This window comes from Crassostrea angulata, chromosome 5, assembly GCF_025612915.1.
Source record: "Crassostrea angulata isolate pt1a10 chromosome 5, ASM2561291v2, whole genome shotgun sequence".
NCBI classification, from domain to species: Eukaryota; Metazoa; Mollusca; class Bivalvia; order Ostreida; family Ostreidae; genus Magallana; species Magallana angulata.
In genome coordinates this window covers 25,567,813-25,585,933 of record NC_069115.1, presented here as the reverse complement: position 1 = coordinate 25,585,933, position 18,121 = coordinate 25,567,813, and the positions used below count along the sequence as shown (strand labels likewise).

At 33.0% G+C, this 18,121-nt stretch overlaps 1 protein-coding gene across 3 annotated transcripts in view; it reads right to left on the bottom strand.

The window, feature by feature from the left end:
• The window catches only part of LOC128182889 (telomere length regulation protein TEL2 homolog), an 85,400-nt gene that overhangs the window by 43,081 nt on the left and 24,198 nt on the right, over window positions 1-18,121 (bottom strand). For all 3 annotated transcript variants that reach the window (XR_008243482.1, XM_052851660.1, XM_052851658.1), the window contains exons 8-12: window positions 15,752-15,888; window positions 8,629-8,708; window positions 2,595-2,705; window positions 2,189-2,277; window positions 1,690-1,781 (exon numbers count right to left, since the gene is read on the bottom strand). Coding sequence is in view for 2 of the 3 variants with exons in the window: in XM_052851660.1 (XP_052707620.1) it covers window positions 1,690-1,781; window positions 2,189-2,277; window positions 2,595-2,705; window positions 8,629-8,708; window positions 15,752-15,888 (509 nt within the window). In the remaining variant the exon portion in view is untranslated. The remainder of the gene's footprint in view (window positions 1-1,689; window positions 1,782-2,188; window positions 2,278-2,594; window positions 2,706-8,628; window positions 8,709-15,751; window positions 15,889-18,121) is intronic.

Genomic DNA, 18,121 nt, shown 5'->3' with positions numbered 1-18,121 from the left:
TTTCTTACAGGATGATTTTAGTCATATCAAATGTTGAGCATTGAAGTTCTCAAAAGGATCTTAAACCATTGTGTGTATATGGGATATGAACTTACAACAAACTCTGAACCCCTTGTGAGGACCAAAAAGAATCAGCAGTTTGTGTAAATGCTTGCATATATTATAACATTTCAGTACCTGTGAACAATTAAAATGTTTTCTTTTCTAAAATTGGAGCTCCAATTTTACCCATCCTTCTTCCTTTATCTCTATATATTTCTGTGTAAATTTTTGCCCCCTATCCACCGTTATGACCCAATCTTACCTTTGGGGATCATGATTTGAACAAAATTAAATCTATCCTAACTAAGGATGCTCTACATAAGTTTCAGCTTTTCAGGCAAATTGCTTTACTGAGAAGAGGATATTTAAAGATTTACTCTGTATATTCCTAGTATGTAAAAATTCAACCCCACATTGAAGCCCAACCATACTCCCTGACATCAGGATTTGAACAAAACCTGAATCTTCTCAACCTGAGGATGCTTCCACACAAGTTTCAGCTTTCTTGGCTGATTAGTTTTTGAGAAGAAGATTTTTAAAAATTTCACCTAAATATTCCTGTGTAAAAATTGGACCCCCCCCCCCCATTGTGGCTTTATCCTACCTACAGGATTCATGATTTTTACAAAGCTGAATCAACACTACCTAAGGATACTTTAACACAAGTTTCAGCTTACTTGGCTGATAAGTTTCAGAGAAGATTTTTTAACAGATTTATTTTAAAATTTTGCCCCCCATTGTGGCCTTATCCTACTCTAAGGGGTCATGACTTCCACAACTTTGAATCTACAATACCTGAGGATACTTTCATCCAAGTCTCAGCTTTCCTGGCTGATGATTTTTTTAGATGATTTTAAAAGGTTTACTCTATATATTTCTTTGTAAAAATTTGATCCCCATTGTTATCCCACCCTACCCCCGGGGGTAATGATTTTCACAATGTTGAATCCACTTTACATTAGGTTGCTTCCACACAATTTTCAATTTTCCTGGCTGACAAGTTTTTGAGAAGATTTTTAAAAAACTTAAAATATATATATATATATATATATATATATATATATATATATATATATATATATATATATATATATATATATATAAATGAAATTTTAAAGATTTATTTATATATTTATAAGTAAAAGTTGCCCCCCCCCCCCATGCATAGGGCTGGGGTTCATGCTTTTGGGATGTGTAATGTGTATAAATTCAGTATTGATTTTGCTCTATGTTGCTCTGGTAAGCAATGCTAAGGGTAAGCAATTAGAACAGAAATGATAGTTATTATGTATTTATGAAAAATAAATATAGAAATGATTGATGTTATGACAATCAATAACTGTGGTTTCATTAATATTCAAGGGTATCAATTTTCGTTGATAAAGTGAAAAACACAGTTTCAAGGATACGTAAATTGCACTTCAATGAACAGTTAACTTCATGGATCAACTTAATAACGAAATCCACGAAAATTGGTGTTCAACGAATATTGATGAAACCACAGTATCATGAACTTTGATCATTTTAATCATCAATCATCCAAAAATTGAAGAACACATCAGTAATTTACTTTGAAGATAAAAAGCTAGATAATAAAATATTAGTATTTCATTTAGAGAAACTAAACTTTCATTTAGAGAAACTTACTTCTGTAAGTCCATCAGGATTTTTCCTGATTAAGGCTTCTGTGACACCAAGATACATTTCTAACCTGTTTGGTTCGTCTGTGTTTATCAAACCTGAAAATAATTGCATAAAGCTTTGAAATATCAGCAGGCTCATATTGTATTGTACATACCAGTATAAACAAAACTCTTGTCCCCCCCCCCCTCCCCACTGGCAGAAAAAACAGGCCCATGGACCATATCGCTCATATGAGTCTAATAGAATCAGCAATATAGTGTCATATACAAAATATCTGGACAATGAATACATTGAATACATAATATAATTACGGTATATTTGGCATATATCTAAAAGTTCTAAATAGAATACACAGCCAAATGTAGTCCGTTTATAGTATACAACATCAATATATACTTCATCAGGAAGCTTCAACACCACTACATCAGGATGCTTCAACTCAAGTTACAGCTTTTATGGCCAATTAGTTCTTTTTGAAAAGAAAATTGGACACTTATCATACCTTCCATGCATTCGCGGATGTACTTGGGCTGTTTGACCTTTGTGAATTCGGTGTCATTTGACATATCATATGGTACAAGATCGTCATCACTGCAAAAAAAATGAACATTGAGACACAAAAAAAGAATATCGGCATTTCTAAATTTTAGATAAAATTTTTAATTTCCATGAAAATTTATTCCTTATTTATTTTTATATCAACCTGTTTGTGCCAAAAAATTCAGAGCAAATTACCAGGCTATATTTGGAGTTAGAAAACTTAGAAATTTTTTTTATATAGCAGGCAAAATGCAATTGCATGCTTATAAATCAAATAATAGTATTAATATTTTTCATTGAAAATAAATATAAAAATTGAAAAGTATCATGTAAAAATTATGTTATATTAACAATAAACTTTATCAAACCTATCTAAATCAGGTTCAATATTCAGACAGCCTTGATCTATGTCATTTGGTTTGGTTTTTAAACCTGCCTCATCATCAAGAACTGGAGTGATATGAACACTGCTCATCTCCCTGAAAAATAATACAGAAGGATGTACATAATACATTAATAGCATCATGATAAGGGACATTTATTGCCACCAACCCCCTCCCCCCCATTTCCCCATAAATAGAAAATTATATTACTTAATGGACATTGCCAAGGAAAAAAAATTTTTTGGACAACAAACTCTAACAAGAAGCCCATGGGCCACATCGCTCACCTGAGCAACAATAGGTATGATAAAATAACAATTTTAGATGGTTCATAGTTAGGGTCCTTTTTACATCTTGATTCCGAATGACACTGCTTGTGATTCCCTTTGTAGTTTCTCCAAGCAGTGAGTAGAAGAATTAGAAGTTTTTGCATATAGCGGCATAGGAAAGTGTTTTGTTTGTTTGTGTTACAACTGAGTAGTCGCTCACAATGGGAGATCGAGCGGACAAGACGTCTGTAAATAAAACCCCAGAGACCGACCAAATAAAGCAAAGAAAAACTTGTACAACTGAATTTAAAGTCGGCACCCTCATCAGTTAGAAATCTAGTGGTCTCAGACAGAAATCCCCCCCAAAAAGCTTAAAACAAGCAGTACTGTAGTGATCAAACCACAGACGGCAATTCAGACTTCATTACAGCAATACATGATAGTTTAGCAGAATTATAGGAAACAATGGTGAAAAAGTCTGACATTAAAGATAAAGTGACAGAAATAATAACTTTTTTTAACAAAAATGAGTTAAAAAAGGAAATAATTTCAGAAATAAAAAATAACAACAAAATTTGTAAACTGGGTCGAAAAAACTAACGAAAATCTGCGCCATGATCTCTGCAATATTCTCAAAAATGCGATCAACCTTGACCTGGATCCTACCGATATTCTCAAAATCCATCGTATTCCGAACGAAAACCCAAGAGGACCCAGACCAGTGATTGATAAATTTAAAAATTTCGAAAGTAAATTGAAAATCATTTGTAACAGATCCAACAGCGAAATCAAAAAAGTGTTACAATGCACGACCATTTGACACCATCAAATGCCAAACTCATACTTGATTTAAACAATGATGAACGTATTCAGACCGCATGGTATTATAACGGGAAGGTATTTGCGCTTCACGAAGAGGGACACCGGTACAAATTTGATATCATGGACACAGTAAGTGATAAATTGAAAAAAACAAAGATAGTAGAGTCATTGTAACATCAATTACCTCGGGATCAGTTTGACAACCTGAAAGTAGATCAGGATCGGCTTTACCAGAAGTGACATTCACTGTTTACCTGTGTATAAGTGAGATGCCAGTGTGTGAAAGGAAATTAAAACTAGGTGCGAGAGATTACTGTGTATATGTTATTCAATCAGGTAGGGAGTTGCTTGCCTTGTTAATATTTACAGTAAACAATAGGTGATACCATAAAAATTGCAATGATTAACTGCCAGGGTTTATCTACAATATCAAAGCGTATGACATTGGATGTTTTTGAATTTTACAGAAAAAAGGGTTGTTTGATTTTACGTTTACAGGACACACATTTACAATGGAAAGTGAACCTATTATTGAATCGCAGTGGGGATGTCAGTGTATTTTTTACCTCTTATAAGTCTAATGCTCGTAGGGTATGCATAATGTTCAATGATAATTTTGAGCTTCAAATCCACAACAGTAAAAAAGATGGGGAAGGTAATCTTCTTGCTGTTGATCTTACCATAGAAGAAACCAGGGTTACTCTTGTCAATAAAATATGGTCCAAACTCTGACCAGCCAGGTTTTTATGAAAATATTAGAAATAATTTTTTAGAATTGGATAATGAGTATTTCATTTTACATGTATATGGGGATTTCAATCTTGCTCTCAATCCAGATATAGATACAATATACCTATATTTATTTAGTACAAACAATCCAAACTGAAGGCAAGAGAAAAACTTTTGGAAATTATGGACGATTTACAGTTAGTTGATTACTACAAGGTCTTAAACCCAGGTAAAAAATATTTACATGGAGACAAAAACGCCTTTAAAGCAAAGTCACCTTGATTACATGTATATTTTGATTTCAAATAGACTGTCTAATATAGTAGAATTTTTTTATATTAAATCAGGCTACAGATCTGACCATTCTATTGTTATTTAAGAACTAAAGTTTAACCCTTTTAAAGAGGTAGGGGGTTTTGGAAATTTAATAATAGTTTACTGACTGACATGGTTTTCATTTATAAGGTTAAAGAAACTATAGTCTGACAGAGTAAAGAGTCAGTATGCATACAATGTTGATATTCATACATGTTTCAGTAAGGATGTAGATGACAGTATATTCCTAGAGGTGCTTCTTATGGAGATAAGGTGTCTTTCTATTTCATATTCATCTTATAAGAAAAAGGAAAGAGAGAAGATTAAAATCTCCCTAATCAGGGAAATAACATCCTTAGAATCTCAAGAATGCATTATTTTGAACTGATAGAACAAAAAAAAATCAAATCTTGAAAATTTAGGAAAACATAAACTTCAAGGCCATTTCATAAGATCTCGAGCAAGATGGATCGAACAGGGAGAAAAACCAACAAAATATTTTCTAAATTTAGAGTCTTAGATTTTTTTAACAAAATCATCAAACAAGTAGAACTTGAAGAAGGGGAAATCATACATAAGCAATCGGACATATTAAATCATGTCAAAGAATTCTATGAAAAACTATATACATGTGCTGATTCAGATTCAATAAATATTAACCTTAAAGAAGTTATTAAAGTAGAAATTAGAAGTTAGAACCAGATATATCTAGCTCGTTAGAAGCTGAAATCTCTGAAAAAGAAGTTCTTGAGATTCTAAAAAATATAAAAAATAACAAATCATTAGATAGTGATGGTTTAACGGTTGAATTCCTTAAATTCTTTTGGAAGGATCTAAAACTTTTCATCTTAAATGCAATCAATTTTATTTTATGGAAAAAGGAGCTTCCTATTTCCCAGAGATTGGGAATTATTTCATGTTAACCAAAAGGTGACAAACCAAGACAGTATTTGAAAAACTGTAGACCCATCACTCTTCTGAATGTTTCTCTTATAAGCTTATATCAGGATGTACATGTATTAGTTATCAAATGAAGTCTACACTAGATTATATTATATCTGATACACAAACAGGCTTTCTTAAAGGAAGATATATTGGAGAAAATACTAGAATTATTTATGATTTAATGCCGTTCACTGCAAATGAAAACATACCAGGTCTTTGAAAAAGCCTTTGATTCTGTTTTATGGCCCTTTATATACAAAGCTTTAGAATGCTTTGGATTTGGAAATAATATCATAAATTGGATAATGATTCTCAACAAAGACTTTAAGGCTTCTGTTTTACAATGTGGCTTCCTGTCAGAACAGTTCAAAATCCAAAGAGGATGTAGACAGGGGGACACAGTAGCTCCTTACTTATTCTTGATATGTGCAGAAATTTTAGCTATTCTCATAAAACAAAACTTTGATATTAGAGGTATAATTGTCAATGGCAATGAACATAAGATTTCTCAGTATGCAGATGATACTTCACTCATCTTAGATGGTTTTAAACAATGTAACAATCCCAGAAATGCTTTCAACTCTTTAACTCCTGTTGGTCTGGGTGCATTGTTAATGGCTTTAATCTTCTCTTCTATTGGGTACACTCCATTACAATCTAACAAGAATCCCATATAGACCACTTTGTCAGCAAGAAACTCACACTTCTCTACTTTCAAATTAAGGTAGAATATTCCTCTAATAAGAGAGATAACTTCTGCAGAAAATAATCTCATTTCATTTCTGTTAACTCACAATTATTAAGGCATGTAGCAACAAGGGAGGCGGTGCTGGGCTCTAATAAATGTTGGAAGGCGACATTTATTTATTTTCAAATGTAAAAAAGAAAATTTGAACGGAACAAACTGAACATCAACTTTTAGCCAGGGGAAAAAGTAAAGGAAACTTTTACCAAAAAAATGCAAGAAGCGAATCATATTGATCAAATTTTTTATGAGGCAATATCTGCATGAAATCCCCCCCCCCCCCCCCCATGGATTAATTAAAAAAAAACCAACTAAATTTTATGTACTAGTTTGAAACTTATAAGATTTCAAATGTTTAAAATTGAATAAGGGTTTTCTATTCTGAAAGAGCAGATATTGGACAACAAAAGTGGAAAAAAACAATGGCACATTTTATTCAAGACAATATATCCCAATATTGAGAATACATAAATTACTGTAATATCATTCATATCCTTTTTGTGTTTTAATAAGATGTTCTGGTTTACATTTGTAGCATTTCTAAAACATATAGATCCTTTTACTATTATCTTATCCAAATTTAAAAACAGAAAACCTTTTCTGAAAAATCAGAAACTGTGGCAATTTATTATGTACTGTATGTAAAACATGTATGTAAAACCTTCAATAGTCTATGATAAAGAAAGATAACTCTTGCTGATTGAAGCAATTTTTGTTACAAACCTAAACAACAAAGTGCTATTCTGAACTAAAAAGCAGTGCTTCACTATGTTCTGTTATATGTATTGGCAATTTATATAACTATATATTATTTTCATATACAGTTAATATTTTTAATTTTATGCTGCGATGGTAAAATTTTGCTTTTTCTAATCACTATGTCAGTTTTCTTCATATCATGATTTATATTTAGACACATTATCACTTTTTGAAAAATCTAGCAGCGTTTCATCACTTCAACTTTGTTTCATTTGAATCTATTGATATTGCATGACTTTGATGAAAATCAATATGAATTTTTTTTTTTAATATATGGTAAAATTAATAGCAGAGGGATATTACATCTCAATGTTATATTTTCATATTTTACTAATCATCTGGCAATAGATGTGACATGCGTACAATAACACAACACTTTAGTATTTCTTCTGTTTTTTTTGTTTTTGTTTTGTTGGTTTGGTTTTTTTTTCATGGATTGTAGTTTCACTGCTTAGACATTCTGTTTCATAAATATCACAAGCAACTACCCTACTCTTTATTTATATTACAATATGGGATGAAAATGTGAGAAGTGAGAGAGCGAATATATCATAAAATGATTTATATATTCAACCTTTCTTTACTTTAAAAAAGGAAAGATTTACTCTATATATTCCTTTGTAAAACTTCGACCCCCCCCCCCATTTGTGGCCCCAACCTACCCTTGAATACTTTGAATCTACACTACCTGAGGATGCTTTCACACAAGTTTCAGTTTTGCTGGCTCATCGGTTTCTGAGAAGAAGATATCTAGAGATTTACTATATATATTCCTATATAAAACTTTGACCCCCCCCCCCCTCCCTCCCAGTTGTGGCCACATCCTACCCCCAGTGATCATGATTTTTACAGCTTTGAATTAACACTACCTGAGAATGCTTCCACACAAGTTTTAGCTTTCCTGGCTGATTAGTTTTTGAGAAGAAGATTTTTAAGATTTACTCTATATATTCCTAAATAAAAATTTGACCCCACATTGTGGCCCCACCCTACCCCCAGGGGTCACGATTTTCACAACTTTGAATCTATACTACCTGAGAATGCTTCCACACAAGTTTCAGCTATCCTGACAGAATGGATCTTGAGAGGAAGATTTTTGAAAACTTCTTGATTTTTTTTCAATAAGTCCTAACTTTCTCCCCTTGAAAAAGTGTATGGTCCTAATTTTCACGACTTTGAATCCCCTTGAGCATTGGTACTTTGTGCCAAGTTTGGTTGAATTTTGCCTAGTAAATTTTTTAAAGATGTTGAAAATGTGAAAAGTCTATGGACAGACAGATGACAGACAAAATGTGATCAGAAAAGCTCACTTGAGCTTTCAACTCAGGTGAGCTAAAAGCTAAAAAAAAAATTATGCCATAAATTCTTTAGAATTACATCTATTCCCCAAGGAAGAACAAATAATGACTATGTAAATATTCTTAATCTGACTCACATCACCAAGTTCTGCAATCCTGGATCTTCTGGTGGTAACGTAAGTGAAACGAGATAATTCACTTCATCATCCCTTGGAAACTGAAAGCAAATTAAAACTACTAAAAAAGAGTGCTTTTATATCAACAAAAAATGTATATGTACACTAATTCTTTTGATGAACATAGGTAATCACAGATTACAAAGTTCACAGAGACGACGCATCACCTTTATGAGGCATCACATTTATGAGACCATCTTTATCATTGTATCATATGACAAGAGATGTTTGTGAAACACTTAAGCCCCCCTCCCTTGGAAACATCCACAAAGAAAATGAACGTAAACTGCAAATAACTGGTATTTTTCTAAGTTCAAGGGCCATAACTCTGTCGAAAATTGCTCTCTATCATACCCAAAATCACACTTGATCTAGATATTATTTAGATAAATCTGTATTTCAAATTTCATATCCATATGTGCACCCTCTGCGAAGAAAATGAGCAGAAACTGCAAATAACTGGAATTTTTCTATGTCCAAGAGACATAACTCTGTCGAAAACTGCTCGATCGTACCCAATATCGAACTCGACCTAGATATTATCATGATAAACCTGTATACCAAATTTCATTTCCATATGTTCATCCTCTGCGAAGAAAATGAGCGGAAACTGCAAAAAACTAGAATTTTTCTAAGTCCAAGGGCCATAACTCTGTCGAAAATTGCTCGATTGTACCCAATATCGAACTTGCTATAGATATTATCATGATTAACCTGTATACCAAATTTCATTTTAATATGTTCATCTTCTGCGAAGAAAATGAGCGGAAACTGCAAAAAACTAGAATTTTTCTACGTTGAAGGGCCATAACTCTGTCGAAAATTGCTCGATTGTACCCAATATTGAACTTGACCTAGATATTATAGTACAAACATTTTTATCGCATGTGTTGATATCGTTAATTACTAATCAGAAACCCTTACCACATTTGTAGTACATCAAAAACCATGCTGTGAAATATACGCAATAAAGACCGCACGCGATGCTACCGCTTTTCAGTTCAAAATCTACCTATTTTTCATCACTGGAGGTTAACATGTTAGGCAATAACTACTTCTGCTTCACTACCGTGAAACTAAAATGAAAGTATGCAGTTCAAATCAACAACTTGATATTATTTGGATTTAGATCAAGTACAGGTAAAGAAACCTTTTTGTAGTAATGGAGGGTTAGTACAATTTGGTCTCCTCAATTACAATTTACATAACTGTATATTCCTAAATAATGCATACCCCACGCCATAATTCATGTCCCGAGGGGATGCTCCGCTTAGCGATGCCCTTGTTTAAACATTAAATACATTAACACTATAGGATTTTTTTGGCCCCACCCTAGAGTCAGAACCCCTACCTCAGGGGGACATGAATTTATAGTTTTGTTAGAGGGCTTCCTGGTCAAAAAAATTATGAATTCAGTTTATCTTACAGGTTTGTGGGAGAGAAGAAGATAATTTTTAAACAATATATGTATTAACACTATACATCCATTTGGCCCCCACCTTAGAGTCAAAAACCATAATCCACATATGATAAATCTGTATACCAAATTTCATTTCAATATGTGCATCCTCTGCAAAGAAAATGAAAAGAAATTGCAAATAATTGGAATTTTTCTACGTCCAAAGGACATAACTCTGTCGAAAACTGCTCGATCGTACCTAAAATTGAACTTGACATAGATAATATTATGATAAACATGCATACTAAATTCCATTTCAATATGTGCATCCTCTGCGAAGAAGATGAACAGAAACTGTTGGTGGACTGACTGACAGACCAACAGACAGACAGACAGACCGACAGACAGCAGCAAAGCAATATGCCCTCCCTTCTTCGAAGACGGGGGGGGGGCCATAAAAAAGAATTATTCAAAACAAAAATTTCAATTTAGAAACAACATTTGGAATCTTTTCATGAAACATGTTTTCTCTAAACGTAAAAGAAACTAGAAAACTGACAAGTCAGGAAGGGCCCCGCTATGACAATTAATATAGAGAAGTGAAAAAACTTTGAATTCCATCCTCTTTATATTAACAATGATGAAAAATAAATGCCAGGCATAAGATGTAAAAAACTGCAATATATAGGATCTCATGATTTGTACCTAGTTGGATATGATTTTCATCCAACAATTAAAGTGTTTTTTTCTTGAGCCTTAGTGAGGGGATAAAACACACAAGTTGGATAAAAATCATACTATACTACAAATCATATGAGATTTTATTTATCCCATGTTTTATACACAACAATTGATTTGATTACATTTAAAAAAAAAAATATGAAAATTATAAGTAACAACTGTATTTTTAAAATTTCAAGATAATTCCTGAATGTCCAAAAACTCTAAATAGTAACCTTGTATCTGCATAAAACAGGGATAACCTCATGTCTTATAAAAAAAACTAAATTAAATGTGTATTGAAAAAAGATTTAAACAAGTGTTTTTTTTAAATGCAAGCCTTCAGTGAATGCAAATACATTGTACCACCCAGGGTTGACCTCAACTTCAAAACAAACATCAGTTGCAGACAAAGGTGTTCATTAATCTTAATATCACATAGAGATAAGCCTCTAAATTTTCTGCAGCAGGCAAGATAATTAATCCCAGGGGATTAAATGTTCTGCTCTCTCATCCTTTTCTTCTAAATTTACAATAAGATTTTTTTTTCTTCAGAAATGACAGAATGGGGTTATTATCTGATTACCTGTTCAAATTAACAGCATTAAGGCAGAAAAAAAATAAAATAAATAATTAAAAAATAAAATAGTGAAAAAGGATATCTTATATCTTGATTTTAGAATTCAATAAAATTATCATAAATCATTGTGTACGGTATTTTAATCAAAATAAAGTATGAATATTATATTTTAAATCCATATTTCAAAGAATGTACACAAAACTACACATCATTCAAAATTGACCTTAACTTCAAAACAAAGTTCATTTGCAGACACAGGCAGTGCAGTAATTAATCTCAATGTGACAGATGAAGATAAAGCTTAGGATTTTCTTCCTGTGGAAGGTTAATTAATCCCAAAGGACAAATATTGCCCAGCCTTCCAAGTATACAATGGTAACATTCTCAGCAGTTATCTCTCTTTGCCCATTCATTCTTATGCATAGTTAAGGAATCTACCCCACCACCCCAGCTCCAAACCAGAAGACATAGAGAACCAAACTTAGCATCAAAATATGTATTTCTGCCTACTGAACTACCATACCAAATTTGAACTTGATTGGGCAACCAGAAAAAAAGTTATTAGAAAAAAACAGAAAATTTGTGGACGGAAGAGTGACAGACGGAGAGACAGAAGGACGGATGGACAGAGTGATTACTATAGGGCACCCGCAAATCCTTGCGGGGCCCTAATTAAATCTGTGTGCATGTATCTTATGATATTTTAAATGTGTGTAAGATAACAGAGTGTTTTTTGTTTAATGCCACTTCATGCTTGTGGTATGCAGCTATCTATAAATAACTTCTCTTTGCAGTGTTATCAGTGCGGAGGTGTGGCCTGCCTCCTTATATGCTTAATTGCAATCCATGTGGATATTCAACTAGATCAAACCAGGTCTTTAAGTTGGTGCCAAAGGACTATATTTGGTATGGTCAAATATCTGCCCCCAATTTTAACCAACTTTTAAATACTATCGTATAAAAATCAAATCTTTATAAATCATAGAACGGAAGATGCTTGTCACTTTAATCTTGATTTTAGTCACCATTGCTTATTTGCTGTTTATCTATGACGACACATAAATGACCCTATCCGCAAATTTGCAAACAAATGAAAATATTGTCCTTTTTCTTTATATTTTGCTTTTGGAAGTATATAGTGCAGGTCTGCTCAAATACGAATTTAACATATGTTTTTATTCATATAATTATACACATCATACTAAAAAATGGCACCTGAGCAAGCCTGCGCTCGATGTTTCCCAGTCAAAAAAACATCGGAAAACACCAATATTCTGCCAGAAAACATAAATTTAACAAAATGATGTTATCTTCATGAAGTCAGTTCTACATTATGACATCATTGTAGTGATAACCTTTTACACACTTATTTTCAATTTGATTTCAAATATCTTCCACCTTATTTTTAAAACTCTTTATAAACTTTAATTTTGGGGGCGAAAATGCATAATACCCAACACAGTCTTTTGGATGAAATTGGTCAAGTCGTTTTAGAGAGGAAGTTCAAAATATAAAAAGTTTACAGACAAATCGAGAGACAGACAAATACACGGACAGACGGACAATGGGTGATCAGAAAAGCTCATTTGATTGACAGACCGGAGAGCTACAGGGCCACCCATTGAAAAAATTGTATATTTATTGCGCAGAAAAACGTGTGCTAGTTTTGGACTGATTTACCTTATTTATACGCAAATTCTGTGAAAACAATTAGTACCATTAAATTCTTCATGCAATTTACTACTGATATCGTCTGTTCACTTGCCTCGGACAGTCTTTTAAACACCATCACCAGTCCCGTAAATTCATGTGGTCCACTTTGTTTACATGTAAAAATGGCGACTCTCGATCTCAATGTAAATTCAACATACTTGATTTTCCGAGGTCGGTAGCGTGTTTCGATGAAAGTCTGAGGCAAATAAAGAGGCGATATTAGTAGTACATTGCATGAAGAATTTAATCCCTGTTACTAAGATATAGTCATAAGAGAGCACCTGCTCGAAAAAATTTAACCAGCTCCAAAACCTTACCCTCATTCAGCATCTGAAACCTGTTGCTAAGATTCAGCACTCAAGCCTGTCAGGTGCATCAGTATCATAAGACACACCATCCATGAAAGTTTGGTGAAGTTAGGACCAGTAGTAATTTAGAATTGACTATCAAAAGGCAGCTGATCCAAAAACTTTAACCTGCTCCAAAACCTTAACCTTATTCAGCTTCTGAAATTCATGGCCCAGATTCAGCATCCAAGTCTTTCAAGTCCACAATTAGGTCAAGATGCATCACCCATACAAGTTTGATGAAGATAGGACAAGTAATAACATAGATACAGGACCTGCACCAAAAACCAGGTCTGGATGCCAACGCCGAGGGTACTGTGGAATCATTAAATTTCGTGGGGGCCAATTTTCGTGGATTGCTTAAATTCTACAGGTTCGTGGGGACGTAATTTCGTGTATTCTCTAAAACCTACAAAGGAAATATGATTTTATTACCCTTATTTATTAATTCGTGTAGGATGTTAAATCGTGGATGAGAGGTACCCACGAACTCCACGAAAATTGAACCACCACGAAATCTAATGATTTCACAGTATTAGCATAAGCTCTAGTGCTGAAACAAATGTTCGAATATTCGCGAATGATTAGTAAATTTCTAATATTTAAATTTATATATATTTATCATTCGAATATTTGATCACATGTTTAACACCCATGTTAAGCACTGTAAACTATGCAGCATCGTGTTATTTCGTTATGACACATTTTACTCTGGACGAAAGTAAAGACAAAGTCATCTATGACTGCCATGCTTGATATAGTCTATTACTTATCCGCCATACTTGTTTACATTGAAAGTAAAAGCAGGGTTTACATCGAACGGAGGCAAACATTTTGGATTTTCAATTCATACATGTATCAGATGATGAAGAAATAGTTTGCTTAAATGTTTGAACAAGTGTGAGCTACGGAGAGTGAATATCGAAAGGTACATCGAAAGTTTTTTTTTTAATATAATTTTTTTTATATAATTTGTTTTTTTTAAATAAACAGAACATTTCCGGAATTATGAGCGTTATTGGTTTTCTTTTTAATATACTATTTCAAACATGGCGGAAATATTTGGAATGACTTACAAAGTTATGTATCGGTCTCATACAGTAGTCAGGACTGCAGTATATTATTAAACAAGTAATAAATCTTTTGATTGTAGTTGATGGAAATTTTTTTTTTTTAAATGAAGTATATTATTATTTGCCTAAAAGATAAATGCACACCTAATTCAATGGATACTCATGCATTAAGAGTCAACTTTGAACTGACGTGTTTAAGCAGTCTACACATACACCCACTTAGTAATACAAACTAATATGTAAACAGTGTGACCGTTGGACCAAGTGCAGATTTAACACAGTGCAGTTTGATGGAACCCACACAGTAGGATCCATCTGGCTATCTACTCAAATCATTAGCCAAAGTTTAACTAATAAACCATCACCTGCTCAGTCTTGATTATGACGTCATGTTTCAGACGTAAAAGGTACACGTTTTGTCTTTGAAAATGGCCGAAGAGAGTTACATTATTCCGAATTTATGTTTATTTCTTCTTTCATTGTTTATCAATTTGATTCATATAAATGCCGCAGTAGTAAAACTGAATACTTTATTCAGTATCTAAAAGATCAGTTCCTTGAAGTTAATGTTTTTATTTTCCATCTGATAATTTGATAAGACAAAATACATAGAACTAGTCGTGTTTCTTGATTGAAGCACTATTGAAACTTATCTGCATGCAGCATGGTGTCCTCTTTATTTTTATTAATTCAAATTACCTTCTTTTGAAACACTGGAAAATTTTAATCAAGTTTAGGGGCAATAAACATCGATAAGTACCAGTCAATCAATGATCGAGCTAACATTTTAAAAACAAAATGGCTGCCAATATGGAGGCGCCCAGGGCCGGAAGAAATTTATTTTGGCCTTAGTACCCCTGGTTCAACTTTCATTTTTCACCGATTTTCTTATATGTATTGTGTTACCATTAACCCTCGCTTCGCGAGGCGGGCTTAGCCCGGTTCTCGCTGCGCTTGGTACCAAATATGCTGAATACCTTGTCTATGACATCTACGGTGATTCAAATACGAATCGAATAGCACTCATGAATATTCGAATACTGATGTATGGTATTCGTTTCAGCACTATTAAGCTCCCCCCAACTTCGTCTCAGTGAGCTAAAAAGTATCACTATCATTGACAAGAGTTTTCCCCCCCAAAAATTGCCCTTTGAGTTTTTTTAAAGTGTTGAACATATTTTCGATTTTAACATTAATTTTCAATTTAAAAAAATGATTAGAAAAATGATAAATAAGAGACAGTAAAAGGTACCTCAAATTTCAACTGTTGGCCTTTAGGATCTAAAATAGCAGACATCATTTCAGCTAATACCATGCCTATAATACGAACTTTTTGATCAGAACTCCCTATATGGCACTGTATTCCAGGCATCAAAAGCTGCAGGAAATCTGAAGAGTTAAAACAGTCTTCAAAACACAAACTTGTTTAAAATAGTCACCTTTCTCTCCTACTGTTTGATATTCACTACTTGTCTACTTGTTGCAATATATTGATTTATTGCAAACCTAGCATGGGTGTACAGCTGCGACCGATGGACTAATGCTTTGAGTGATGACACAATTTGGTGCAAAAAGTTAACAATTTGAATCGCCAGGTGCTGCCCTGGTGATTATGAAACAAGCATTTTCAATGGCAATTTTAGTACCTGCCCACTCTTACCTTTTTGTGATATTGATAATTTATGCGCCAAATGCCAGCTTTGTCGTTTCAAAACTCTGTATCAGATCTGCAAAAACTAACCACTGCAATAATTGACTAACTTAAGAGTTCTCAAAACGATCAAGGATAAACTGTTAAAATTAAATTATAAACCTGTTAGGATTAACCAATGATAGGCAAGGATTAACGCACAATAGAACAGTACACTAGCACGATATGTAAGGACTGATACACGATATAATAGGATAGGATTGTAAAAAATAATGTTGTGGGTACTGTACCATCATGTGTTCAACATACATTTGATATTTGGGCAGGTCTATATAAATACACCAATCAGAATCTTTGTTGCAAAACACAATTGAAATACACACTGATTAGAAAGTGTAATCACTCAACGCAATGCTTCATCGGCCGTAGCTTGACTTTCATGCTAGATTTGCAATAACTGGGTCTCTGACATATAAGAAGTCCCCATACATATATGTATATATACATTATCAACCAATAAACATGATCATAATATTCATCACTCACTATAGGGATGACATTTGATCTAATTCGCTTTACTCATATATATTTTAACCTAAAGGAGTCATTGTTACATTGAATGCTTAACACTTAACAATCATCAAATCTGAATTGAAAAATTACTTATGATGCAATACTGTGGTTTCTTTAATATTCAAGAGTATCAATTTGGATAAAGTGAAAATCACAGTTTCAAGGGTATGTAAATTGGTGGCCAATGACCCTATCAATACAAAATGGTAAAAGAAATTGCACTTCAGTGAACATTTAATTTCACAGTATTTCACCAATACAAACTTTATAATAATGATGTCAAAAATTCTGTAATAAGTGTTTTTTATAAAAAAAACCCAAAACTCAATGAATTTAATACAATCTACATAAACTAGTTAACAGTGTTTCTACCAGTAGACAAATTAATTGAATTTAAACAATATAATAACAATATAATAGATTGAATGGGATTGGGCAGCAGGCACAACCTACCGGTATTTTAGCCCTCTCCCTTGTGAACGAATTATTTTTTTTCTGCATTTAATATTGAAAATAGAGTTAAACCTGTCCCTAGTGGGCTAATGTTTTGAAATATCTTATTGTTGGCAATGTGTATCACACTATAATAGTTGTATAATTACATACATCAGCCTTGAAATGATGTACAATAACCTTGAAATGATGTATGAGGGTTGTCCCAAAATAGCATAGACAGAACACATGACTTAAAATCTGTTCACTGCAATATCACTAGACTTGTACGTTTTGTTCCATGACCTTTTGGCAAACAATGCTAAAATTTCAAATATTTGCTTTATTTATTTATTGAGAAAATTAGTAATTAGTAATGACAAGTTTTGCCAGGCAGCGCAATGTGCGATGTCAAAAATTTTCATTGTTGCTAAACCCTCCACATCGTTTTTGATAACATTTACGTTTGATTTCCGAAAATGTCTTGGAAAAATTATATTTCCTTAGAACATTTACTATGAGTGTACATTCAATATACATTTCTAGTTTTGTTTTCTTAATTTTTGTCTATGTAAAAACGATCTGCTGACTCCAAACATGCCCTGCATTACTTGTTGTCTAACGTCCGTCTAACCAAATTGTGTCACTCAGCATTTTGACGTCCAATTCTATCGGTCCGGATTTCTTTTTTTCACCTATTGTCATCATACTTGTCCGAATATTTTCAATATTGCTAAACTTCTAATTCATAAAATACATTTCTAAGCGATTTCGTTAATTTTATTTACAATCAGATTATCAAAGGTATCAAGTAATGTGTTATTATTTTCAGCCTCAATTAGCAAAAATTATTATATAATAGTCTGGTGAAAGAAAACATGTATATAGTGAATTCGCTATAGTTATTATTACAAATTCAATATACGGATATAATGAATTACGGATATAACGAACTAAATCCATTGG